This window comes from Equus asinus, chromosome 13 (genome assembly GCF_041296235.1).
Source record: "Equus asinus isolate D_3611 breed Donkey chromosome 13, EquAss-T2T_v2, whole genome shotgun sequence".
Taxonomy (NCBI): domain Eukaryota; kingdom Metazoa; phylum Chordata; class Mammalia; order Perissodactyla; family Equidae; genus Equus; species Equus asinus.
Window position 1 is genome coordinate 3,344,336 of NC_091802.1, and position 27,539 is coordinate 3,371,874.

At 39.6% G+C, this 27,539-nt stretch overlaps 1 protein-coding gene across 1 annotated transcript in view; it reads left to right on the top strand.

Annotated features, from left to right (window-relative positions):
- LOC106837909 (multidrug and toxin extrusion protein 2-like) overlaps positions 1-27,539 on the top strand; it is an 83,974-nt gene that overhangs the window by 42,033 nt on the left and 14,402 nt on the right. Inside the window, exons 9-10 of the mRNA XM_070482291.1 lie at positions 9,316-9,424; positions 10,191-10,266. Of these exons, the coding sequence (XP_070338392.1) occupies positions 9,316-9,424; positions 10,191-10,266 (185 nt within the window). The remainder of the gene's footprint in view (positions 1-9,315; positions 9,425-10,190; positions 10,267-27,539) is intronic.

Below are 27,539 nucleotides of genomic sequence, written 5' to 3' on the forward strand. Positions count from 1 at the left end.
AGCAAAATAACAAACAAAAAAACCCCATACAGGCATGAGCTGGCAATCAGAGGCTGCAGGAACAGCAGTGGCACTAGTGGCTTAGCCCCTGCCCCTCCCCTAATGGTGGCAGGTAGCACCTGTGACCTGAGGCTTCAGTAGCCACAGCAGAACCCCTGACCCAGTCCCCAGTGGCAACACCCTTGACACAGACTTTACCAGCATCTGGGGCTGCATAAAGACCTTGGGCTCCTGGCAGTGGCAGCGCCATCCATGAACCCAGCACCCCTGGCAGTGGCGCTGCCAGCGCCCTCAGATAACCTAGGAGTAGCTGTGCAGGTGGTGCACAAGGCAGCAGCACTGAAGCCTGTGGAGAGCCCGCAGGGAGCCTGTGGGGGAACATGAGACCCAGACAACCCCAGAAGCAGAAGAGGTACTCGCAGCTTCATGACCTCACTGGTGACACCCACAACTGCTGTGACATCATAAACAGCCAGGCACCAACAACCTCAGAGCCACAAGCAACACAAGGAGGGCACTGACAATGCCTGTGGCGGAGGCAGTGGAAAAGTGCAGGCCCTCAAATACAACCAGAAGCAGCTCGGAATCAAAATAAACAAAGCTGTACCCAAATAAGAAAGGTGGTTACTACCACAAATGCACCAGTGGAGGATCAACTCATCAAGTACCATGAAGAACTACAGTAAGACAGTAGAACAAAAAGAAAAATGACAGCTCTCCAGAAACCAAACTTGAAGTCATAGAAGATTGTGATCTAACTGACAGAGAATTCAAAACAGCTGCCATGAAGAAATTCCACAAGTTAGAAGAAAACTCAGAAAGACAGTTCAATGAGCTCAATAAAATTAATGAACAGGAGTACTTCACCAAATAGAGTGAAACTCTAAAAAAAAAAACAGAAATTCCGGAGCTGAAGAACACAATTAATGAGATGAAAAATAAAGTAGAAAGCACTGGAAATAGAGCAGACCATATGGAAGACAGAATTAGGGAGCTCAAAGACAGAAATCTAGAAATGATTCAGGTGGGAGAGCAAGGAGAAGTAAGATTTTTTTTTTTAAATGAAGAAATTCTACAAGAAATACTGTCTCAATCAGGAAAAGCAACATAAGAATAATGGGTATCCCAGAAGAAGAAGAGAGGGAGAAAGGAACAGAGAACTTATTTGAAGAAATAATAGCTGAGAACTTCCCAAACCCAGGGAAGAAACTGGATATACATGTACATGAAGCTAATAGGATGCCTAGTTATCTCAACACAAAAAGACCTTCTCCAAGGCACATTATTTTAAAACTGTCAAAAGTCAATGACAAAGAAAGAATATTAAGGGGGGCAAGAGGGAGGAAAATAACTTACAAAGGAACCCCCATCAGGATATCAGCAAATTTCTCAGCAGAAACTCTACAGGCTAGGAGAGAGTGGGATGATATATTCAAAATATTAAAAGACAAAAACTATCAGCCAAGAATATTCTACCCAGAAAATTACACAGCAGATATGAAGGAGAAATAAAGGCTTTCCCAGACAAATAAAAACTGAGGGAGTTCATCACTACACCTGCCTTACAAGAAATGTTGGAAGGATCCTTCCTACCTGAAACAAAAAGGCACACGTTTGCGAAGCCTTGAGCAAGGTAATAAATGAGCAGACAGAATCAGAAGATTACAACTCTACATTGAAATAGGTTAGTAAACAAATATAAAGGCTAAGGGGAAAGAAAGCATCTGAAATAACTATAACCACTTCAATTTGGTAACAAACTCGTAATGCAAAAAAGCATAATTTATGGCAACAAAAATATAGAAAAGAAAGAGGAAAAGAATGGAACCTGCATAGGTTACTGGAGATAAGATGCCCTCAGCAGGAAAAGGACTGTCATCTATGAGATCTTTTATACAAACCTCATGGTAACCACAAAACAAAAAATCAAAGCAGAGTCACAAAACATAAAGAAAGAGAAAAACGTCACAGAAAACCATCAAACTGAAATGGCACACAGAAATAAAGGAAAAGGAAACACTGGAAATATAGAACAACCAGAAAACAAAAGATAAAATGGCAGTATTAGGCCCTCATATATCAGTGATCACTCTAAATGTCAATGGATTGAATTTCAGTCAAAAGACACAGAGTGGTTGGATGGATTAAAAAACAAGACCTAACAATATGCTGCCTCCAGAGGACCCATTTCAGCTCTAAAGAGTAGGCTCAGAGTGAAGGGATGAAAGATGATACTCCAAGCAAATGGCAACCAAAAGAATGCAGGTGTAGCTATACTTATATCAGACAAAATAGACCTCAAGCCCAAGAAAGATAACAAGAAACAAAGATAGATGTTATATAATAATAATGTCTTCCACCAAGAAGACATACACTTATTAATATATATACTTCTAACATCAAAGCACCAAAGTGTATACAGCAAGTATTATTAATGATCCTAAAGGGAGATAGTGACAGCAACACAATAGTAGGAGACTTTAACATCCCGCTTACATCAATGGATAGATCCTCCAGACAGAAAGTCAACAAGGAAACATTGGCGTTAAATGAAACACTAGGCCAGATGGAGTTAATAGATATAGATAGAACATTCCATCACAAAGCAGTGGAATACACATTCTTCTCAAGTGCACATGGAACATTCTCAAAGAGACCATATACTGGGAAAGAAAACAAGCCTCAATAAATTAAATAAGTTTGAAGTCATGTCACACATCTCTTCTGAGCACAATGGAATGAAACTAGAAATCAACTCCAAGAAGAAAGCTAGAAAAGTCACAAATATGTGGAGACTAAACAGCATGCTACTGAACAGCTATTGGATCAATGAAGAAATTGAAGGAGAAATAAAAATATACCTGGAGACAAATGAAAATGAAAACACAGCATACCAAAGCTTATGGGATGCAGCGAAAGCAGTACTAAGAGGGATATAAATAGCAATATAACCCTACCATTTAATAAACTAGAAAACTCTCAAATAAACAATGTAACACTATACTTAATATAGAAAAAGAAGAACAAACAAAGCCCAAAGTCACTAGAAGGAAGGAAATAATAAAAATCAGAGTGGAAATAAGCTAAGTAGAGACTAAAAAGACAATAGAAAGGATCAACAAAATTAAGAACTGGTTCTTTGAAGGGATAAAATTGACAAACCCTTAGCTAGACTCACTTAAAAAAAAGAGAAGGCTCAAATAAATAAAATCAGAAATGAAAGAGGAAAACTAACAACAGATACCACAGAAATATGAAAAATTATAAGAGAATACTATGAAAAGCTATACACCAACAAATTGGATAACCTAGAAGAAATGGATAAATTTGTAGACTCATAGAACCTCCCAAAACTGAATAAAAAAGAAATAGAGAATCTAAATAAAGCAATCACAAGTAAAAAGATTGAAACAGTAGTCAAAAGCCTCCCGAAAAACAAAAGTCCAGGACCAGACATCTTCTCTGGTGAATTCTACCAAACATTCAAAGAAGACTTAATACCTATCCTTCTCAAACTCTTCTGAAAAACTGAAGAGGAGGGGACCCTTCCTAATTCATTTTACGAGGCCAACATTACCCTGATGCCAAACCCAGAAAAGAACAACACCAAAAAGGAAAACGACAGGCCATTATTGCTCATGAACATAGATGCGAGAATCCTCAACAAAATATTAGCAAATTGAATACAACAATATGTTAAAAGGATAGTACACCATAATCAAGAGGGATTTATTCCACGGACACAGGGATGGTTCACCATCTGCAAATCAAACAATGTAATACACCACATTAACAAAATGAAGAGTGAAAATCACATGATCATCTCAGTAGATGCAGAGAAAGCATTTGACAAGATTCACCATCCATTTATAATTAAAACTCTCAAAAATATGTATAGAGAGAAGGAATATATAGAATACATAGAAGGAAAGTACTTCAACATAATAAAGGCCATATATGACAAACCCACAGCCAACATCATACTCAACAGTGGAAAGCTGAAAGCTATTCCTTTAAGAACAGGAACGACAAGGATGCCCACTCTCGCCACTCTTATTCAACATAATACTGAAAGTCCTAGGCAGAGAAATTAGGCAAGAAAAAGAAATAAAGAGATCTAAATTGGAAAGGAAGAAGTAAAACTGTCACTATTTGTGGATGACGTGATTCTATAGAAAACCCTAAAGAATCCACCCAAAAACTCTTAGAAGTAATTAAGGAATACCGTGAAGTTGCAGGGTACAAAATCAAGGTAAAAAAATCAGTTGCATTTCTATACACTAGTAATGAACAGTGAAAGAGAAATCCAGAATACAGTCCCATTTCCAACTGAAACAAAAAGAATAAAATACCTAGGAATAAATTTAATCAAGGAAGTGAAAGACCTACACACTGAAAACTATAAGACATTATTGAAAGTAACTGAAGAAGACATAAAAGAAGTGGAAATATATTCCGTGCTCATGGGTTAGAATAATAAACACAGTTAAAATGTCGATATTACCTAAAGTAATCTACACATTCAATGCAATCCCAGTCCGAATCCCAATGGCATTTTTTCATGGAAGTAGAACAAAGAATCCTAAAATTTATATGGAACAACAAACGACCCCAAATAGCCAAAGCAATACTGAGAAAAAAGAACAAAGCTGGGGGTATCACACTCCCTGATTTCAAAATATACATAGCTATAGTAATCAAAACAGACACACAGATCAATGGAACAGAGTTGAGAGGCCAGAAATTAACCCACACTTCTACGGACAGCTAATTTTCGACAAACGAACCAAGAACATACAATGAGAAAGGGAAGTCTCTTCAATAAATGGTGTTGGGAAGATTGGAAATCCACATGCAAAAGAATGAAACTAGACCACTATCTTACACCATACAAAAAAATTAACTCAAAATGGGTCAAATATTTGAATGTAAGACCTGAAACCATGAAACTCCTAGAAGAAAACATAGGCAGTACACTCTCTGACGTCAGTCCTGGCAGTATCTTTTTGAATATCATATCTGCTCAGGCAAGGGAAACAAAGGAAAAGATAAGTGAGACTACATCAAACTAAAAAGCTTCTGCCTGGCAAAGGAAACCATCAACAAAACAGAAAGACAACCCACCAACTGGGTGAAAATATTTGCACAGCATATATCCAATAAGTGGTTAATATCCAAAATATATAAAGAACTCATACAACTTAACAACAGCAACAAATGAACGACATAATCCAAAAATGAGCATAGGATACGAATAGACATTTTTCCAAAGAAGATATACAGATGGCCAACAGGTACATGAAAAGATGTTCAACTTCACTAATTATTAGGGAAATGCAAATCAAAACTGTAATGAGATATCACCTCACTCCCATCAAAATGGCTATAATTAACAAGACAAGAAATAACAAGTGTTGGAGAGGATGTGGAGAGAAGGAAACCCCCATAAACTGTGAGTGGGGTGCAAACTGGTGCAGTCACTGTGGTAAACAGTGCAGAGATTTCTTTAAAAACGGAAACTAGAAATACCATATGATCCAGCTATCCCACTACTAGGTATTTATCCAAAGAACATGAAATCAACAATTCAAAGAAATTTATGCATCCCTATGTTCATTGCAGCATTATTCATAATAGCAAAGACTTGGAAGCAACCTAAGTGTCCATCAGTAGATAAAGAAGATGTGGTGTGTGTATATATTGGAATACTACTCAGTCATAAAAAAGGGATGAAATTGTGCCATTTGCAACAGCATGGATGGACCTTGAGGGTATTATGCTAAAGAAAATAAGTCAGACAGAGAAAGGCAGTTACTATATGACTTCACTCATATGTGGGAGATAAACAAACAAACACACACATAGATATGGAGAATTGATTGGTGGTTACCAGAGGGTCGGAGGAGGGTGAAAGGGGTAAAAGGGGCACATATGTATGGTGATGGATGGAAACTAGACTTTTGGTGGTGAACAAAATGCAGTCTATACAGAAGTCAAAATATAATGATATACATCTGAAATTTATATTATATTATGTTATAAACCAATGTAACCTCAATAAAATAAATATAGTGTTGGAAGAAAACTCTTTGGATACCCTGGACTGCCAGGAAGATGGACAAGTGAGTCCTCAGGCAAATTAAGCCTGAACTATTGCCAGAGGCAAGAATGATAAAACTGAGGCTGTCCTCCTTTGGGCATGTCATGAGAAGGCAGGATTCCTTGGAAAAGACAATAATGCTGGGAAAAGTGGAAGGAGCAGGAAAAGAGGAAGACCAACTATGAGATGGATTGACCCCATAAAGGAGGCTACAGGCCTGAGTCTACAGGAGGTGAGGAGGGCCGTTGCGGACGGGACACTGTGGACTTCACTCATTCATAGAGTCGCCAGGAGTTGGGGCTGACTTGATGGCACATAACACGCAAGTTTCTTATAGGCAACATATAGTTGGGTCTTGTTTTCCCTTCTGACTGTCTCTGTTATTAATTGATGTCTTTAGACCATTCCTTGTTTTAATTTGTGTCCACTGGTTTTGAGACTTTTCTAACATGCTGCACAGCCGTCATACCGAAAATGTTTAAATTATCCTCATGAATTAAGTCTCCAGTTTCTTTGATCCTATTTCTTCTGCTTTCTTAGATTCCTTTAAAATGTTTTTGAAGTATTTCGTCAAAGAACTTTTTCTTGAAGGTAAACTGTGAGCCCCGCACATTTGAAAGAGTCTTTATTTTCCCCTATGCTTGTTTAATAATTTTGCTGAGTATAGAATTCTAGGTTCAAAATGTTTTTCTCTCAGAATTTTTAAGGTGATGTTCTATGTTCTTACGGCATTTGGAGTTACTAATGTAAACTCTGATCTTCATCTGGTTCTCGTTCCTTTGTGACAACATGATGTTTGCTCTTTGACCATTTTAGCATTTCTGTCTTTATGTGTGTCATTCTGAGGGTGTATCTCTCTGCGGGTACCTTTTTACTTCTCCTGCTTGTTAGCACTTGGCATACCCTTTCAGTCTGAAGACTTTGTCTTTCTCAACTCTGAGAAATTTTTAAAGTATTATTCTTTCTCCCTTTTCTGTACATTTTTTCTATTCTCTCTTTTTAAATTCCCTAATAGGTGGAAGTTGACCTCCTGGATTGATCTTGTGGTTTTTAACCTTTTTCTTCCATTTTAAAAATCTGTCTTTTTGCTATTAATTTTTTTTAGTTTTGTTTTTAATTTCCAAGAACTCTTTCTTTTTGTCTTATAATCCCTTCTTCATAGGAACCTGCGCTTGTTTTCTGCTGCATTATCTTTTAAATATCTTAAGATATTACATTGAACCTTCGGACATTCTCTTCTGTTCCTGGAATCATCTCTTTGTTTCCTCTGAGGTCAGTTTGTCTTTATTTATCTTAATCTTTTTTATAGTTATGTCCTTTGGTTTTCCTCAAAGATCTGGTGATCCTTATCAGCCCATTTGTACTTATGAATGAGTGAATATATTGATTTATAAAATAAACAGCTGGCCTGGCTTTCCTGTCCTGTTATTTGGGGATTTTTCTCCAACAGACGTCTCGTGTGTACGGGAAGAAGCAGTGGGGAGCCGAGCACTAAGGTGGTGTCTATCACATGACATCTTCATTTTAGGGTTTATGAATGAGGAGCAGGGAGCAGGCAGCCTCACCCCACCTCCCATGCCCCGTACATCCATCCCCCAAGACAAAACAAGAAGAGGTTGGTTCTGAGGTCTCACACTGCACAGGGAGCTCTCTCATGTGGCTTTTCCATTTTAGCGCAGTCTCTGTGTGTGGGGAGTCTGAGGTCTAGATAGGCAATGGCTGTGTTGTTTGTAACCCTCTAGTGAACCTGCGTGAGTACTGCTCATCACTGCCCTGATGGACTTGAAGCCTCAAGCTTCCTGGGGCTCCACTGGGAAGAACCAGCAGAATCCCACCTTCTCCTGTTTGTATGCTGGACTTTGGCTTCCTCTGGTCCTACCCCTGGATCGTGGCACCTGCTTTCCCTCTTCCAGGAGCTGGTCTGCTCTCTTATTCTCAGTGTTGTTAATGTATTTCTTGTCTGTTAAGCATCTTTAACTGGTATTTTAATGGTATTTTGAGAGGGAAGGGAATTAAGCATACGAGCTAGCCATTCATCTTGAACTGGCAGCCAATTATGTATACTTTGGGCACTCAAGTCTCGTAGATTTTTATATAGTCAAATCCATTGTTTTTCAAGTTCTTAATCTTAGCAATTTAATATGTAGTTATTATCAACTCAACTTAGGCTCGTTCTCAAAACAATAACAAATTAGAAGGTTCTTGGGAGGATGCTGCTTCTAGTAGGAAGAGAAGTTAAAGCTGACATATAAATTATTAAAAGCAGACACGAGGGGCCAGCCCAGTGGCACAGGGGTTCAGTGCGCACGTTCTGCTTTGGCAGCCCAGGGTCCGCCGGTTTGGATCCCGGGTGCGGACATGGCACTGCTTGGCAAGCCATGCTGTGGCAGGCGTCCCACGTATAAGGTAGAGGAAGATAGGCACGGATGTGAGCTCAGGGCCAATCTTCCTCAGCAAAAAAGAGGAGAATTGGTGGCCTTAAAAAAAAAGGCAGACACAAGAACTAAAACCACAGTGTTCTATACAACCCAAACAGCCCTTGAGGGCAGCACTATATTACAGAATAACAATAGGGGGTAAAAAGGATGACCCTGAAGGTTGAATAATGGTGTATTTAAGAAACAGGCAAGATTATAGCTTCAGATTTCTATAATCAATGATTAAAGTAAAGCTTTGGTATCTGAAGAGACCTATTTCATTTACTGGGTAATTAGACGTATGGAATACTGGGCACATAATGTATTGTTGTGGAGTCAGACTCCATCAATGTTTATTGAATTCCTACAGTGCGCCAGGCTTCATTCAAAGTCTTTTTCATATGGTTCACTTAATTTTCACAGGTTATTTCTATTTGTAATACATTAAACCTTATGTTGTAGAATGTAGCTAGGTTGAATTAAGTCTTGATAGTGTGTGTTTAGCCGATAAAGGAGATGCTTCACCCTCAAATCCGGTGTCATTAAGAGGTTCTACTCTGATACCTTTGATACAGGTAGCAGTCAGGGCAGCCGTTACACTTCTTTAGCAAAGAAGAAATTGGGTATCAGCAAGGCTGAGCAATTTGTTTACAGTCACACAGCCAGGGTGTAGTATAAGCAGTTCTAGAATCCAGATTTCTGACTCTGTCTAGGGTTTGCCTACACTTAGACTCTAGTGCAAATAGTCTAATTTTCAGGCCCTCTGACTTCTTGTGATTTGTGATTGTTCGTTCTCAGGTGCCCCTTGGCTTTGGTGTGGCAGCCAGTGTTCGCGTGGGCAATGCTCTGGGGGCCGGGCATGCTGAGCAGGCTCGGCACGCCTGCATCACCGTTCTCCTGTGTGCAAGTGAGTAAAGGACTTCTGCTCTCTGCGTCCATATTGGGTTTCATCTGATAAGTTAAAATATATATATCAGAATTTCTCTAGGAATTGACTTATATACATAAACTCAACTAAAATCTGTATTCTTTGTGCTCTTTCCACTTTACTTAGTTAAATAAAGCTTCTAATTATGATTTTCTGTTACTAGGTACCAACGAAATAATGTTATGCTTGGTACTATTGAAATCATTTCAAAGGCAATTCTTATCTTATGCAGGCTTATTTTCTGACCAATGTCTGTGTTACCCATTCTCCATGTTCCTGGACCACTGCCCCCTCTGGCAGTTTTTTTTTTTCTCCCCAAAGCCCCAGTACATAGTTGTATATTCTAGTTGTAAGTCCTTCTAGTTCTTCCATGTGAGCCACCACCACAGCATGGCTACTGACAGATGAGTGGTGTGGTTCTGCACCCGAGAACCAAACCCGGGCCACCAAAGTGGAATGCGCTGAACTTTAACCACTAGGCCATCTGGGCTGGCTCCCCGTGGCAGGTTTAATGTTCTGGAATCTGAGCAGTAAGAGAAGATTCTGATTGTACTGACACCTTATTGAATATCTTTTCTGAGTCTGCCTTAGAAAAAGGAATCAGAATCACCTGACCTTAGTTGCTCTTTTCATAATTATTACATTTCTTAAATCACCGACACAAATATCACATGAGAAGTCAGTACTAGGACTTATTAAACTCTGGAGAATTTTCATTTCCTGTGGCTTCTTCTGTATTTTCCAGGTGTTGGTGCACTTGTAGTGGGTATTTCACTTGCAGCTTTGAAGGATGTGGTTGCCTATGTATTTACCAGTGACAAGTAAGTACCATGTTCTAGAAAAATGTTTTTAGTTTTATACATTCTTTCTTCACTACATTTTCCGATTCTGACAGCTAAGTAACATTTTACTTCATGGGAAAATCTGCATTGCAGCCAGGAATGAAAACCACAGTACTAAATGTAATGAATTTGAATGATGGAAGCCTGTGGATATCATCCCCACTCCTCCAGTACCCGATTTATCAACCCTGAGTGCAGTGTCTCTTGTGCTCAATGCTGGTTTTGCTCAGAGTTACACAGAAAGAGCACATAGAATATCGTCATCCTCAGAAAGGCACCTCGCAGCCCAGGGCATGCTGACAGTGTGCACACCTGAATCAAATGGGCAGAATTTGCATGAATCAGTGACCCAAACTTAGGTTGAATTTTATTGCATTTTCTGTAATTATGTGTTTGCATAATTATTTAGGTACAATATGTCTTTTGATTAAACCCAAATCCTCTTTATGAAAAAGCTCCAATAATTTGTACCAGTTGCCTTGGATTACTCTTATGAAGAAATTCAGTTTTATCACTTTCAAGTGTACTCTCCTAGTTTATCTGACCTCATTGGTTTTAGACCAATGCTTAAACATATTCTTATAAAATCTTAGGACTAAGAAGATGTTCAGATGGAGTAATAGGGACTGGGTTTACCCTCCTGCCTTAAACAACTAAAAAACTGTGCAAAATCTATGGGTTTTTTTCTGAAAAAAACTTTTTCTTTTCTTGGTCACACTGGTTTATAACATTATGTAAATTTCAGGTGTACATCATTATATTTCAACTTCTGTATAGACTACATCATGTTCACCACCAAAAGTCTACTTTCCCTCTGTCACCATACATATGTGCCCTTTACCCCTTCTCCCCCCATCCATCCCCTTTCCCTCTGGTAAACACCAGTCTGCTTTCTGTATCTATGTGTGTTTTTGTTTATCTTTCACATATGAGTGAAGTCATACAGTAATTGTCTTTCTCCATCTGACCTATTTGGCTTAGCTTAATACTGTCACAGTCCATCCATGTTGTTGCAAATGGCATGATTTCCTTTTTTTTCGCAAGGAAAGATTTGTCCTGAGCTAACCTCTGTTGCCAATCTTCCTCTTTTTTTTTCTCCCCAAAGCCCCACTGTGTGGTTATATATCCTAGTTGTAAGTCCTTCTAGTTGTTCCATGTGAACCACCGCCACAGCATGGCAGCTGACAGGTGGTGTGGCTCTGTGACCAGGAAATGACCCCAGGCTGCCAAAGTGGTGAAAGTGCCAACTTTAACCAGTAGGCCATCAGGGCTGGCTCATGACTTCTTTTTTATTGCTTAGTAGTAGTCCATTATATATATATACCACATCTTTATTCATCCATTGATGGGCACTTAGGTTGCTTCTAAGTCCTGGCTATTATGAGTAATGCTACAGTAAACATAGGGGTGCACATATCTTTTTGAATTAGTGCAAAATCTGTATTTTTAAAAATATTTTGTATTTTTTTCAAACATGGGACAACAGGCAGCACAGAATAGTAATGCCTGAGAGGGGAAACAAATGACAAGAACCCAGCTTACCAGGAGGGAGTTTCCAGGCCACAGCACAAAGGGGTCCCCAGCAAACCCAATCCATCTCCCTAGGTTGAGGAAATGGAGTTGAGTGTTCCAAGAGGCTCCATGGCTAGAGTTCTTGATGCAGAGTACCAGATGGGAGGGAGCTCCCAGAGAGAGAGCTTTGGAGAGCTGCCAAGGGTAGCCCTCAAGTCTTCAGCGACTGTGAAGCTATGCATTGCATGTGAGGACACTACTTGAGGCCAGGGAGGGGGGGGAACACCTGAAAGGAGCAGATGGGACAATCCCTGAGCACAGAAAGGGCTGGGAAGAGTTTGTGTTGTCACCAGCCAGAATGAACAAAACTTCGTAATGCACAAGACAGCTGGTGGAGTTCTCAGAAGGATCTTGCCTCCATAGTGGAGGAAAATGAGCCCTAGAAAGAAGACTGCTCTGGTCCTGCCTAACAAAGCTTAAAAGAAAACCTCAAAAGGATCACACTCTTTCTGAGAAGCTTAACTGCATCACAGCTCAAGAGTATTTAAAATAATAGAAGAATATGTAGTACCCAACAAAGTAAAACTCACAATGTCTGCATCCATTTAAAATTACTAGGCATACAAAGAAGCAAGAAACTAAAATCTGTAATGAGGAGAAACATCAGTAAATTTAACTGACCCAGAAATGAAACAGGTGATAGAATTAGTACACAGGGATATTAAATGTTTTTATAGCTATTTTTAATATTTTCAAGAAGGTAGAGGAAAACATGAGCATGGTAAAGTAAGACATCAAAGATTTTGGGGAAAAACAGCAAGAAATTGAACTTACAGAGCTGAAAAAAAATGTCTGAGATGAAACTACCTTGGGTGTGATTGACATCGGATTAGACACTATAGAAGAAAAGGCTGGTGAACTTGAAGATATAACAATAGTACATATCCTAAATGAGATGCAGAGAGAAAAAAGACTGGAAAAATATGAACAGAGCATCAGTGAGCTCTAATTGGCCTAAAAAGCATGTAACGAGAGTTGTCAAAGCAGAGGAGAGGCAAGAGGGGACAGGAAAAAAAATTTGAAGAAGTAATGGCAAAAACTTTCCAAATTTGACAAAAAATCTTAGCATTAAAAGGATCTAAAAGGAGTGACGTCAGCAACATGGCAGAGTGAGCAGTTTTCTTTGTCTCTTCCCCCTTGAAATACAACTAAATGGACATTCATTGATCAACGAAGGATACTCACACAGCACTGCAGGACGCCTGAGACCCGTGCTGCTATACATCGGAAGGTGGATGGACTGGCCCTGGGAGGAGGTGGAGAATGGTGAGAACTCTGTGGCCCCCAGACAGCCTAGTACCTGTGAGCAACCCTATCCCGGCTGACACGCTCTACCACCACCACAGCCCCAGGGGTGGATGTGCATCAGCACAACTGTGGAAACAAGTGACTGCAGCCCTAAGCCCCCCATGATTACCCTGTGGACCAGTGGGAAAATCCATGGTCCCACAGTGGCCACAGGGAGAGTCTCTGGTTGGCTCTAGTGGAGAGGGCCCGCCCACCAAGCAGAAAGGCTGGATGACCTTGGGGCTGGAGTGGCTCGGCTGGGTGAGCTACCCACCAGCTGCATTAAACACCCATAGCCCAAGGGGGCAAGTGAGATCCAGCAGGACCATACGAGTGGGCAGTGACAATCTGGAGCCCCAGTGTGATTGCTCCTTGGTCCAGGGGGAAAATCCACAGTCCCACAGTGCCCCAGGGAGAGTGTTTGCTTGTCCCTAGTGGAGAGGCTCCACCCACCATGCACAAAGGCTGGGTGACCTAAGAGCAGAATGGCATGGTTGGGCGAGCTAACCGCTGGCTGCATTAGCTGCCCATAGCTCTGCTGTGGCCCAGAGGGGGCAAGTGAAATCCAGTGGGACCAGACAGTGGCAGAGCTGCGAGGCTGGGTGAACCAGCTCCCAGCTGCCACAAAAGCCCATAACACCACTGCAGTCCCTAAGGGGGAAGTGCATCTAGGCAGGTCTGTGGGAGCAGGCAGCAGCAACCCAAAGCCCCCATGTGATTGTTCCCACAGTTTACAGGAGACTCGACAGGGCCATGGTGATCCCAAGGAGGGGCCCAGACTCAGGAACAGCTGACAGGGATCCTGGTTTGTGCAAATTAGACAGCTGCTACCTCCTCTCCTGCCAGTGGAAGTAAGTGGAAACAGGAACCAAATTCTTAGCTCTATGTGGAGGCACAAATCCACGCCATCAAGCAGTATGAAAAAATATATTAAATCTCCAGAGTAGAAGGAAAATGACAAGTACCCAGAAACAATCCCGAAGACACAGAAATCTATAACTTAAATTACAAAGAATTCAAAACAGCTATCGTTAAAAAAACTCATTGTGTTAAAAGAGAATACAGATAGGCAACTCACCGACTTCAGGAGGTATATCGCAAAACAGCTTGATACTATAAAGAAGAACCAATCAGAAATGTTGGAGATGAAAAACACAATGGAGGAAATTAAGAAAAATCTGGACTCCCTGAACAGTCGGGCTGATAATAAGGAGGACAGAATTAGCAGGCTGGAGGACAGGAATATAGATAGCTTCAGACATAGGAAGAGAGAGAACTAAGACTAAAAATAAATGAAGAAACTCTCCAAGAAATATCTGACTCGATTAGGAAATGCAGCATAAGGATTATAGGTATCCCAGAGGGAGAAGAGAAGAATGGAGCAGAAAGCTTGTTCAAAGAAGTAATAGCTGAGAACTTCTCAAACCCTGAGAGGGAGCTGGAAATACAAGCAAAAGAAGCCAATAGGTCTCCTAACCATATCAGTATAAAAACACCTTCTCCAAGGCATATAGTAGTGAAGCTTGCAAAAGTCAATGACAAAGAGAAAATATGAAGGGCAGCAAGGCAGAATAAAATAACCTGCAAAGGAACCCCTATTATGCTGTAAGCAGATTTCTCAGCAGAAACCTTAAGGCTAGGAAAGAGTGGAATGATATATTCAAAATTCTGAAAGACAAAGACTTTCAGCCAAGAATACTCTATCCAGTGAAAACATCCTTCAGATATGATGAAGAAATAAAAACTTTCCCAGATAAGCAAAAGTTAAGGGAGTTCATCGCCACAAGACACCCCCACCACCACCACCACCAAGAAATGCACAGGAAGGCCCTCATACCTGAAAAAAAAAAAAAAAAGGAGAGGAGGTACAAAACCCTGAGCAAGGAGATAAGTAGAAAGACAAAATCAGAAAATTGCAGCTCTCCATCAGAACAGGTTAGCAAATGCTTAAGTACAATATTAAAGATAAAGGGAAGGGAAACACTAAGAATAAATATGATCTTGTCATTTTTTTTTTTAAAGATTTTATTATTTCCTTTTTCTCCCCAAAGCCCCCTGGTACATAGTTGTATATTATTCGTTGTAGGTTCTTCTAGTTGTGGCATGTGGGACGCCGCCTCAGCGTGGTTTGATGAGCAGTGTCATGTCCGCGCCCAGGATTCGAACCAACGAAACACTGGGCCGCCTGCAGCGGAGCGCATGAACTTAACCACTCGGCCACGGGGCCAGCCCCCGATCTTGTCATTTTAACCCCAAACTAACAACACACAAAAAAAAGATCTGACAGTAACAACTTAGAAGGGGAAGCGGAAAGGGATGGGACTGACTTAGTCTAAGGAAATAAGAGGCTATCAGAAAATGGACTATCTTATCTGTGAGATACCACATGGTAACCACTAAATAAATAATTAGAACAGAGACACAAGTTACAAATAAGGAGGAAACTAAGAAAACCAACAGAGAAAAATACCTAACAGAATTGGTAGTCCAAAATTCATGGGATGAGAAACAAAGGAAATGCAGGAGAACTGGAAAACAAGTGATAAAATGACAGCATTAGGCCCCCACGTTTCACTAATTACTCTGAATGTAAATGGATTGAATTCTCCAATCAAAAGACACAGAGTGGCAGGATGGATTAAAAAACAAGACCCAACAATATGCTGCCCCCAGGAAACACACCTCAGCCCTAAAGACAAACACAGACTCAGAGTGAAGGGATGGAAGATGATACTCCAAGCTAACAGCAAACATAAGAAAGCAGGTGTCGCCATACTTATATCAGACAACGTAGACTTCAAGGCAAAACAGGTAGAGAGAGACAAAGAGGGGCAGTTGATAATGATAAAAGGAACACTCCACCAAGAAGACATAACACTTATGAATATATATGCACCAAACACAGAAGCCCCAAAGTATGTAAAGCAACTATGAACGAAACTAAAAGGAGACATCAACAACAATACAATAATAGTAGGGGACCTCAACACCCTACTAACACCAATGGATAGATCATCCAGACAGAAAGTCAACAAGGAAATAATGGAATTAAATGAAAAACTAGGTGAGATGGACTTAGTAGATATATATAGAACACTCCATCCAAAAAACAGCAGGTTACACATTCTTCTCAAATGTGCATGGAACATTCTCAAGGATAGACCATATGCTTGGAAACAAAGCAAGCCTCAACAAATTTAAGATGATTGAAATAATATCAAGCATCTCTTCTGACCATAATGCTGTGAAACTAGAGATCAATTACAAGAATAAAGCTGGGAAGGGGGCAAAGATGTGGAGATTAAACAACATGCTACTGAACATGAAATCAAAGGAGAAATCAAAAAATATCTGGAGACAAATGAAAATGAAAATACACTAAACCAACTCATTTGGGATGCAGCAAAGCGATCCTAAGAGGGAAAATCATTGCAATACAGGCTTACCTCAGTAAACAAGAAAAATCTCAAATAAGCAATCTCAAACTACACCTAACAGAATTAGAAAAAGAAGGACAAACAAAGCCCAAAGTCAGTAGAAGAAGGAAAATAATAAAAATTAGAGCAGAAATAATGAAATTGAAACAAAAAAGGTAGTAGAAAGATCAATGAAACAAAGAGCTAGTTGTTTGAGAAAATAAACGAAATTGACAAACCCTTAGGCAGGCTCACTAAGAAAAAAAAGAAGACTCAACTAAATAAAATCAGAAATAAAAGAGGAGAAATCACAACGGATGCCACAGAAATACAAAAGATTATAAGAGAATACTACAAAAAACTATATGCCAACAAATTGGACAACCTAGGAGAAATGGATAAATTCTTAGAGTCTTACAACCTCCCAAAAATGAATCAAGATGAAATAGAGAATCTGAACAGACCAATCACAAGTCAAGAGATTGAAGCTATAATCAAAAACTTCCCCCAAAATAAAAGTCCACGACCAGACAGCTTCTCTGGAGAGTTCTACCAAACATTCAAAGAAGATTTAATACCTATCCTTCTCAAACTATTCCAGAAAATTGAGGAAGATGGAGCACTTCCTAACAAATTCTATGAGGCCAACATCACCCTGATCCCAAAACCAGACAAGGACAACACAAAGAAGGAAAACTGTAGGCCAATATCACTGATGAACATAGATACAAAAATCCTCAACAAAATATTGGCAAACTGAATACAGCAATACATCAAAAAGATCATACATCACGATCAAGTGGGATTTATACCAGGGACAGAGGGATGGTTCAACATCCATCAACATGATATACCACATTAACAAAATGAGCAATTAAAACCACGTGATCATCTCAATAGATGCAGAGAAAGCATTTGACAAGATCCAACAAGATTTATGATAAAAACTCTTAATAAAATGGGTATAGAAGGAAAGTACCTCAACATAATAAAGGCCACATATGACAAACCCACAGCCAACATTGTACACAATGGGGAAAAGCTGAAAGCCATCTCTCTGAGAACAGTAACAAGACAAGGGTGCCCACTACCACCACTCTTATTCAACACAGTACTGGAGGTTTTGGCCAGAGCAATTAGGCAAGAGAAAGGAATAAAAGGAATCCAAATAGGGAGTGAAGAAGTGAAACTCTCACTGTTTGCAGATGACATGATCTTATGTGTAGAAAACCCTAAAAAATCTATTGGAAAGCTACTAGAAGTGATCAACAATTACAGCAAAGTTGCAGGGTACAAAATTAACTTACGTAAATCAGTAGCATTTCTTTACTCTAATAATGAACTAAAAGAAAGAGAACTCAAGAACACAGTCCCATTCAAAATCACAACAAAAAGAATAAAATATCTTGGAATAAATTTAACCAAGGAAGTGAAAGACCTGTGCAATGAAAACTACAAGACTTTCCTGAAAGAAATTGATGATGACATAAAGAGATTGGAAAGACATTCCATGCACATGGATTGGAAGAATAAACATAGTTAAAATGTCCATTCTACCTAAGGCAATCTAAAAATTCAACGCTATCCCAATCAGAATCCCAATGACATTCTTCGCAGAAATAGAACAAAGAATCCTAAAATTTATATGAGGCAACCAAAGACCCCAAATTACTAAAACAATCCTGAGAAAAGAGAACAAACTTGGAGGCATCACAATCCCTGACTTCAAAACTACTACAAAGCTATTGTAGTCAAAACAGCATGGTACCGGCACAAAAACAGGCACACAGATCCGTGGAACAGAATTGAAAGCCCATAAATAAAACCACACATCTATGGACAGCTCATCTTCGACAAAGGAGCTGAGAACATACAACGGAGAAAAGAAAGTCTCTTCAACAAATGGTGTTTGGAAAACTGGACAGCCAAGTGTAAAAGAATGAAAATAGACCATTCTTTTACACCATTCACAAAAATAAACTCAAAATGGATCAAAGACTTGAAGGTAAGACCTGAAACCATAAGACTTCTAGAAGAAAATGCAGACAGTATACTCTTTGACATCAATCTTAAAAGGATCTTTTCGGACACCATATCTTCTCAGACAAGGGAAACAATAGAAAGAATAAACAAATGGGACTTCATCAGACTAAAGAGCTTCAGGATTGAAACAAAAACACAACCTACCAACTGGTAAAAAATATTTTCAAATCATATATCCAACAAAGGGTTAATCTCCGTAATATATAAAGAACTCACACAACTCAACAACAAAAAAAATCAAACAACCCGATCAAAAAATGGGCAGGGGATATGAACAGACATTTCTCCAAAGAAGATATACGGATGGCCAATAAGCACATGAAAAGATGTTCATTATCGCTGTGCATCAGGGAAATGCAAATCAAAACTACACTAAGATATCACCTTACACCCGTTAGAATGGCTAAAATAGCCAAGAGAAAAAATAGCAAATGTTGGAGCAGTTGTAGAGAAAAAGGAGCCCTTATACACTGCTGGTGGGAATGAAAGCTGGTGCAGCCACTATGGAAAACAGTATGGCGATTTCTCAAAAAATTAAAAATAGAAATACCGTATGACCCAGCCATCCCACTGCTGGATATCTACCCAAAGAACCTGAAATCAGAAATTCAAAGAGACTCATGTACCCCTAGGTTCATTGCAGCATTATTCACAATACCCGAGACATGGAAACAACCCAAGTGCCCATCAACTGATGATTGGATAAAGAAGATGTGGTGTATATATATACAATGGAATACTACTAAGCCATAAAAAAGGATAAAATCTTCATTCACAACAACATGGATGGACTTTGAGGGTATTATGTTAAGCAAAATACAATCACCTGTCTTACATTGGAATTACTCTAAAACGTCCTTGCTAGGTTGTCCAATTATACTTTCATAACCTGAGTGATGAGCAACTTGCTACCTCCCAAGGCAGCTTTGAGTCTCGAGACACGTTATTTTGAGCTGAAATCTACAGAAGCCCACCCATAATTTTCACCCAGTTCTTCCAGTTCTTGTGCTTGTGAGAGTATAAATCCATTTCTGAGTTACAGCCCTCTTTTTTTTTTTTTTTTTTTTGAGAAAGATTAGCCCTGAGCTAACTACTGCCAATCCTCCTCTCTTTGCTGAGGAAGACCGGCCCTGAGCTAACATCCGTGCCCATCCTCCTCCACCTTATATGTGGGACTCCTACCACAGCATGGCTTTTGCCAAGTGGTACCATGTCCGCACCCAGGATCCGAACTGGTGAACCCTGGGCCCCCAAGAAGTGGGATGTGCAGACTTAACCGCTGAGCCACCAGGCTGGCCCACAGCCCTCCTCTTCTCTACCCCTAAGTTCTATCTGCCTCCTGGGTGAACTCAACATACATGGATGAGCCATCCGTTGTCCCAGCCCCTCATTCCAGTGCCCTAGTCCTCACTACGGTAATCTCAGCCCTACCTCAGGCACATTCCCCTGTGGGCATACTTGGGGCTTTGTCATCACATATAACTATTCCATCTCCAGTCCTTCAGTTGGCCACAACTCCAGTGCTTCCAACATGCTCTTTTTTTCTATTTATTTGTTTTTTTATTGTGGCAACATTGGTTTATAACATTATATAAGTTTCAGGTGTACATCATTTCAATTGCTGTGTAGATTACATCATGTTCACCACCCAAAGACTAATTACCATCCACCACCACACGCATGTGCCTAATCAACCCTTTTGCCCTCCCTGTCCCCCCTTCCACTCTGGTAACCACCAATCCAATCTCTGTCTCTGTTTGTTTGTTGTTGTTTTTATTGTCTACTTATGAGTGAGATCATATGGTATTTGACTTTCTTTCAACCATGTCTTATAGTTTTCAGTGTACAGATCTTTCACATCTTTGGTTAAGTTTATTCCTAGGCATTTTATTCTTTTTGTTGCAATTGTGAATGGGATTGTATTCTTAATTTCTCTTTCTGCTACTTCGTTTTTAGTGTATAGAAACGCAACTGATTTTTGTATGTTGATTTTGTATTCTGCAACTTTGCCATATTCATTTGTTATTTCTAAAGGTTTTTTAGTGAATTCTTTAGGGTTTTCCATATATAGAGTCATATCATCTGCAAATAGTGACAGTTTCAGTTCTTTCTTTCCAATTTGGATCCCTTTTATTTCTTTTTCTTGCCTGATTGCTCTGGATAAGACTTCCAATACTGTGTTAAACAAGAGTGGTGAAACTGGGCATCCTTGTCTTGTTCCTGTTCTTAGAGGGATGGCTTTCAGTTTTTCTCCATTGAGAATGATATTAGCTGTGGGTTTGTCATATATGGCCTTTATTATGTTGAGGTGTTTTCTCTCTATACCCATTTTATTCCAAGTTTTTATCATAAATGGATGCTGTATCTTGTCAAATGATTTCTCTGCATCTATTGAGATGATCATGTGATTTTTATTCTTCATTTTGTTAATGTGTGTATCATGTTGATTGATTTGCAGATGTTGAACCATTCCTGCATCCCTGGAATAAATCCCACTGGATCAGGGTGTATGATCTTTCAAAAGTATTGTTGTATTCGATTTGCTAGTATTTTGTTGACATTTGCATTGATGTTCATCAGTGATATTGACCTGTAATTTTCTTTTTTGTGTTGTCCTTGTCTGGTTTTGGTATCAGGGTCATGTTCCAACATGCTTTTACAGCTACATGTACTTAAGACAATTCTTCAACCTTGGCCCCTCCAGTCTGGTAACAGCTCTGGTCTTGCACTCTTTCTCAATCCGTCATGACATTCCTGCCTTTACTTCTCTCCTTATGTAATTTAGTTGCCATGGCCCATCATTTTGGTAACTCTCTTGCTAGGAACCTCAATTCCTTTGACCATCTTATATGGCAGAACCCCAACCTGGAAGAACCCAGTTGCACATTGTCTGTGCCAATAGCTGATCACTTTTGGAAAAGTCACAGAAGAATGCATATTGCTTCTACTAGAAACTTACGACAACCGACCACATTTAGACCCTCTGCATTGCTTATCTTGCCTTTCTTTGGTCATCTCACTGTCTATCACTGCAATCCATATTATACCTTCTCCACTTTCCTCAAACCACTAACCCTCCCTACCATCCTCAGTCATCACTCTCAGCAAATGACTTTGCCTTCTCCTAGGTTTATCCTGCTTGGTGTTGAGTTTCGTGGGTATGTAGATTCATGTCTCTCATGAAATTTGGGAAGTTTTCAGTCATTCTTTCCTCAGATATTTTCTCTGCCCCGTCCCCTCTCTCCTTCCCTTCTGGGAGTCCCATTATGTGTATGTTGGTGTACTTGATAGTGTTCCAACGGGTTTCTGCATCTCTGTTTGTTTTTCTTCATTCGTTTTTCTTTCTGCTCCTCAGACTGAATAATCTCAATTGTCCTAGCTTCAAGTTCACCGATTCTTTCTTCTGCCAACTCGAATCTACTGTTGAGGACCTCCAATGAATTTTTCACTTCAATATTTGGAGTTTTTGACTCCACAGTTTTATTTTTTGTATAGTTTTTATCTCTCTATTGATAGTATCTATTTTGGTAAGATGTCATTCTCATACTTTCCTTTAGTTCTTCAGACATGATTTTCTTGAACTCTTTGAACATATTTAAAATAGATGATTTTAAAGTCCTTTTTAGTGAGTTCAAAGTCAAGGCTCCCTCAGAGACAATTTTTATTTATTGTTCCCCCCCCCCATGTATGGGCCATACTTTCTTGTTTCTTTACATGACTCATAATTTTTTGTTGAAAACTGGACATTTTTTATATTACAATGTGGCAACTCTGGAAATCATATTCTCCCCCCACCCCCAGGGCTTATTTTTGTTACTGATTCTTGTTGTTCGTTTGCTTAGTGACTTTTATGAACTAATTCAGTAAAGTTTGTATTCTTTGTTGGGTGTGGCCACTGAAGTCTCTGTTGCATTAGCTTAGTGGTCAGCTGATTCATGGACAGAGATTTTTGTATTTATTTAGTTATTGAGATAACATTGGTTTGTAACATTATATGAATTTCAGGTGTGCATCATTATATTTCAGTTCTGTGTAGACTACCTTTGGGTGGTTTACCGCCCAAAGGCTAATTACCATCCATCACCTTACGCATGGGCCCCGTCACCACTTTCACCTTCCTCTCTCCTCCCTTCCCCTCTGGTAACCACCAATCTAATCTTGGACAGAGATTTTCGTAAATGCTTGCATCCCAAACATTTCCCCCTCTTTGCTGAAGGGCTCTCTGGACATGCGTCAGGGCGTACCTTTAACACTCAGCCAGGCAGTTTGCAACTTGGCCTTCACCTTCGTTTCCTGCTTGTGTAGAGCCTCAAGTTGTGCCAGAGGTGAGAGCTTAGGCCTTCTCTGGTCTTCCTGAGCATGTGCACAGTCCTATGCAAGCACATGGTCTTCCAGATTCCCAGGACTCTAGGAAAGTCAAAGCTTTCAAAGTCCCTACAAGTATCTCATTCCCCAGTCTTTCCTCCCAAGCTTGTTGGTTAGTCTATTGTTTGCCTCAACTATTACCCATTGCCTCAGGCAGCAGCAACTACAACATTAACATGTAAATGTTTTTGACAAGCATCTCCCAGAGATCAACTTTAACATTGGGCAAGTTTGAGTCAGATGAAACAAAGACAGCCTTTCAAAGGGTGTCTTCTACGGAAACACCAGACAGGTGGATCTTTCTGTGAAATAATAACTATTCTTTGGGAATGAAGTTTTGAAGGAGTTCACACCATTCTTCCTCTGCCAGTCTTGGAAATGTGGACTGTTATTTTTCAAGATTACCACTGCGCTGGGAGCAGGAGATGATACTAGAGTAAGTTAAAAACACCACAAAGCTGTGGTTACTAAGATTCAGCCATTTTTCTGCAATAAGTGCCCCCAGGTCACTGCAAGCGTTTGGTTAATTTCTAGAGTTCTCAAAAAATTGATTCTGACAATATTTACCAGTTTCTGATAATCTCTTCTTTTCCTGTGAATGGGCCATACTTTCCTGTTTCTTTGTATATACTTTGTAATTTGTTGTTGAGAACTGGCCATTTTGAATATTGTAGTGCGATAACTCTGGAAATCAGGTTCTTCTCCCTCCCCAGGCATTGCTCTTCTTTTTTTTTTTTTTTAATAGAAACCATTTTTATTTTTTTTAAAGATTTTATTTTTTCCTTTTTCTCCCCAAAGCCCCCTGGTACATAGTTGTATATTCTTCGTTGTGGGTCCTTCTAGTTGTGGCATGTGAGACGCTGCCTCAGCATGGTTTGATGAGCAGTGCCATGTCCGCGCCCAGGATTCGAACCAACGAAACACTGGGCCGCCTGCAGCGGAGCGCGCGAACTTAACCACTCGGCCACGGGGCCAGCCCCGGGGCATTGCTCTTCTTGCTTGTTGTCATTGCTGTTCTGCAGTCGTCCATTTGTTCACTGACTTTTCCAAACCAGTTTTTACAAAAGACTGTGTTCCTTGTCATGTGTGGTGTCCGTTATCTCCACACTCAGCCAATGACCTGACAGAGATTTCCTTAAATACCTTGATCCAATAAGAAAAGAGTTCTTTAAAAAGGTTCTGTCTCTGTAAATTACTCACCAGGCACTGCCTGGGAAGGTGCTTCAGCCCAAAGGGGTTGAGACGGTGGCCAGTCTCTGTGCCAGTCCCTTAGTGAACTGCCTGGTCGATCAAAAGATAAAACCCTGGTTTTTTTGTTTTTGTTTTTTTGTTTTTTTGTTTTAGTTTATGGCAGCTGTTCTTTTTTATTATTATTATTGAGTTATTGATAGGTTACAATCTTGTGAAATTTCAGTTGTACATTAATGTTTGTCAGTCATGTTGTAGGCACACCACTTCACCCTTTGTGCCCACCCCCCACCCCGCCTTTCCCCTGGTATCCACTAAACTGTTCTTAGTCCATAATTTTAAATTCCTCATATGAGTGGAGTCATACACAGATTATCTTTCTCTCTGGCTTATTTCACTTAACATAATTCTCTCAAGGTCCATCCATGTTATTGCAAATGGAATGATTTTGTTCTGTTTTGCAGCTGAGTAGTATTCCATTGTATATATGTACCACATCTTCTTTATCCATTCATCTGTTGCTGGACACTTAGGTTGCTTCCACATCTTGGCTATTGTAAACAGTGCTGCAAGAAACATTGGGGTGCATAGGACTTTTGGGATTGCTGACTTCAAGCTCTTTGGATAAATACCCAGTAGTGGGATGGTTGGATCGTATGGTAGTTCTATTTTTAATCTTTTGAGGAATCTCCATACTGTTTTCCATAGTGGCTGCACCAGTTTGCATGCCCACCAGCAGTGTATGAGGGTTCCTTTTTCTCCGCAACCTCTCCAACATTTGTTGCTATTAGTTTTAGATATTTTTGTCATTCTAATGGGTGTAAGGTGATATCTTAGTGTAGTTTTGATTTGCATTTCCCTGATGATCAGCGATGATGAGCATCTTTTCATGTGCCTATTGGCCATCCGTATATCTTCTTTGGAGAAATGTCTGTTCATGTCTCCAGCCCATTTTTTGATTGGGTTGTTTCATGTTTTGTTGTTGAGTTGTGAGAGTTCTTTATATATTATGGGTATTAAGCCTTTGTCAGATATATGACTTGCAAATATTTTTTCCCAGTTAGTGGGTTGTTTTTTCGTTTCAATCCTGTTTTCATTTGCCTTGAAGAAGCTCTTTAATCTGATGAAGTCCCATTTGTTTACTCTTTCTATTGTTTCCCTTCTCTGAGAAGGCATGGTGTCTGAAAAGATCCTTTTACTACTGATGTCAAAGAGTGTACTGCCTACGTTTTCTTCCAGAAGCCTTATGGTTTCAGGTCTCATCTTTAGGTCTTTAATCCATTTTGAGTTTATTTTGGTGAATGGTGAAAAAGAATGGTCAATTTTCATTCTTTTACATGTGGCTTTCCAGTTTTCCCAGCAACATTTGTTGAAAAGACTTTCTTTTCTCCATTGTATGCCCTCAGCTCCTTTGTCAAAGATAAGCTGTCCATAGATGTGTGGTTTTATTTCTGGGCTTTCAATTCTGTTCCATTGATCTGTGAACCTGCTTTTGTACCAGTACCACGCTGTTTTGATTACTGTAGCTTTGTAGTATGTTTTGAAGTCAGGGATTGTGATGCCTCCCGTTTTGTTCTTTTTTCTCAGGATTGCTTTAGAAATTCGGGGTCTTTTGTTGCCCCATATGAATTTTAGGATTCTTTGTTCTAATTCTGTAAAGAATGTCATTGGGATTCTGATTGGGATGGCGTTGAATCTGTAGATTGCTTTAGGTAGAACGGACATTTTAACTATGTTTATTCTTCCAATCCATGTACATGGAATGTCTTTCCATCTCCTTATGTCGTCATCCACTTCTCTCAGAAAGGCCTTGTAATTTTCATTATATAGGTCCTTCACTTCCTTAGTTAAATTTACCCCAAGGTATTTTATTCTTTTTGTTGCGATTGTGAATGGTATTGTATTCTTGAGTTCTTTTTCTGTTGGTTCATTACTGGAGTATAGAAATGCTACTGATTTATGCAAATTGATTTTATACCCTGCAACTTTGCTGTAGTTGTTGATTACTTCTAACAGTTTTCCAATGGATTCTTTGGGGTTTCCTATATATAAGATCATGTTGTCTGCAAACAGCTAGAGTTTCACTTTGTCCCTCCCTATTTGGATTCCTTTTATTCCTTTTTCTTGCCTGGTTGCTCTGGCCAGGACCTCCAGTACTATGTTAAATAAGAGTGGTGAGAGAGGGCATCCTTGTCTCATTCCTGTTTTCAGGGGGATGGGGTTCAGTTTTTGCCCATTGAGTATGATGTTGGCTATGGGTTTGTCGTATATGGCCTTTATTATGTTGAGGTAGTTTCCTTCTATGCCCATTTTGTTCAGAGTTTTTATCATAAATGGCTGTTGGATCTTGTCAAATGCCTTCTCTGCATCTATTGAGATGATCATGTGGTTTTTATTCCTCAGTTTGTTGATGTGGTGTATCACGTTGATTGATTTGCGGATGTTGAACCATCCCTGTGTTCCTGGTGTGAATCCCACCTGATCCTGATGTATGATTCTTTTGATGAATTGCTGAATTCTGGTTGCCAAAATTTTGTTTAGAATTTTTGCATCTATGTTCATCAGTGATATTGGCCTGTAGTTCTCTTTTTTCGTGGTGTCCTTGTCAGGTTGTGGGATCAGCGTGATGTTGGCCTCATAGAATGTGTTAGGAAGTGTTCCATCTTCCCTAATTTTTTGGAATAGCTTGAAAAGGATAGGTATTAAATCCTCTCTGAAAGTTTGGTAGAATTCCCCAGGAAAGCCATCTGGTCCTGGGGTTTTATTCTTTGGGATGTTTTTGATGTTTCAATCTCTTTCCTTGTGATTGGTCTGTTCAAATTGTCTGCCTCTTCTTGAGTGAGCTTTGGGAGATTGTAGGAGTCCAAGAATTTATCCATTTCCTCTAGGTTATCCATTCTGTTGGCATATAGTTTTTTGTAGTATTCTCTTATAATCTGTTGTATTTCTGCAGAGTCTGTTGTTATTTCTCCTCGCTCATTTCTGATTTTGTTTATTTGAGCTTTCTCCCTTTTTTTCTTTGTAAGTCTGGCTAGGGGTTTGTCAATTTTATTTATCTTCTCAAAAAACCAGCTCTTTGTCTCATTGATCCTTTCTACTGCCTTTTTCATTTCAAAAGTATTTATTTCTGCTCTGATTTTTATTATTTCTCTCCTGCTGACTTTGGACTTCATTTGTTCTTTTTTCTCTAGTTCAGTTAGGTGTGCTTTAGGGTTGCTTATTTGGGATTTTTCTTGTTTGGTAAGATGTGCCTGTATTGTGATGAATTTTCCTCTTAATACAGCTTTTGCTGTATCCCATATGAGTTGGTATGGCATGCTATCATTTTCATTTGTTTCCAGGTATTTTTTTATTTCTTATTTAATTTATTCAATGATCCAT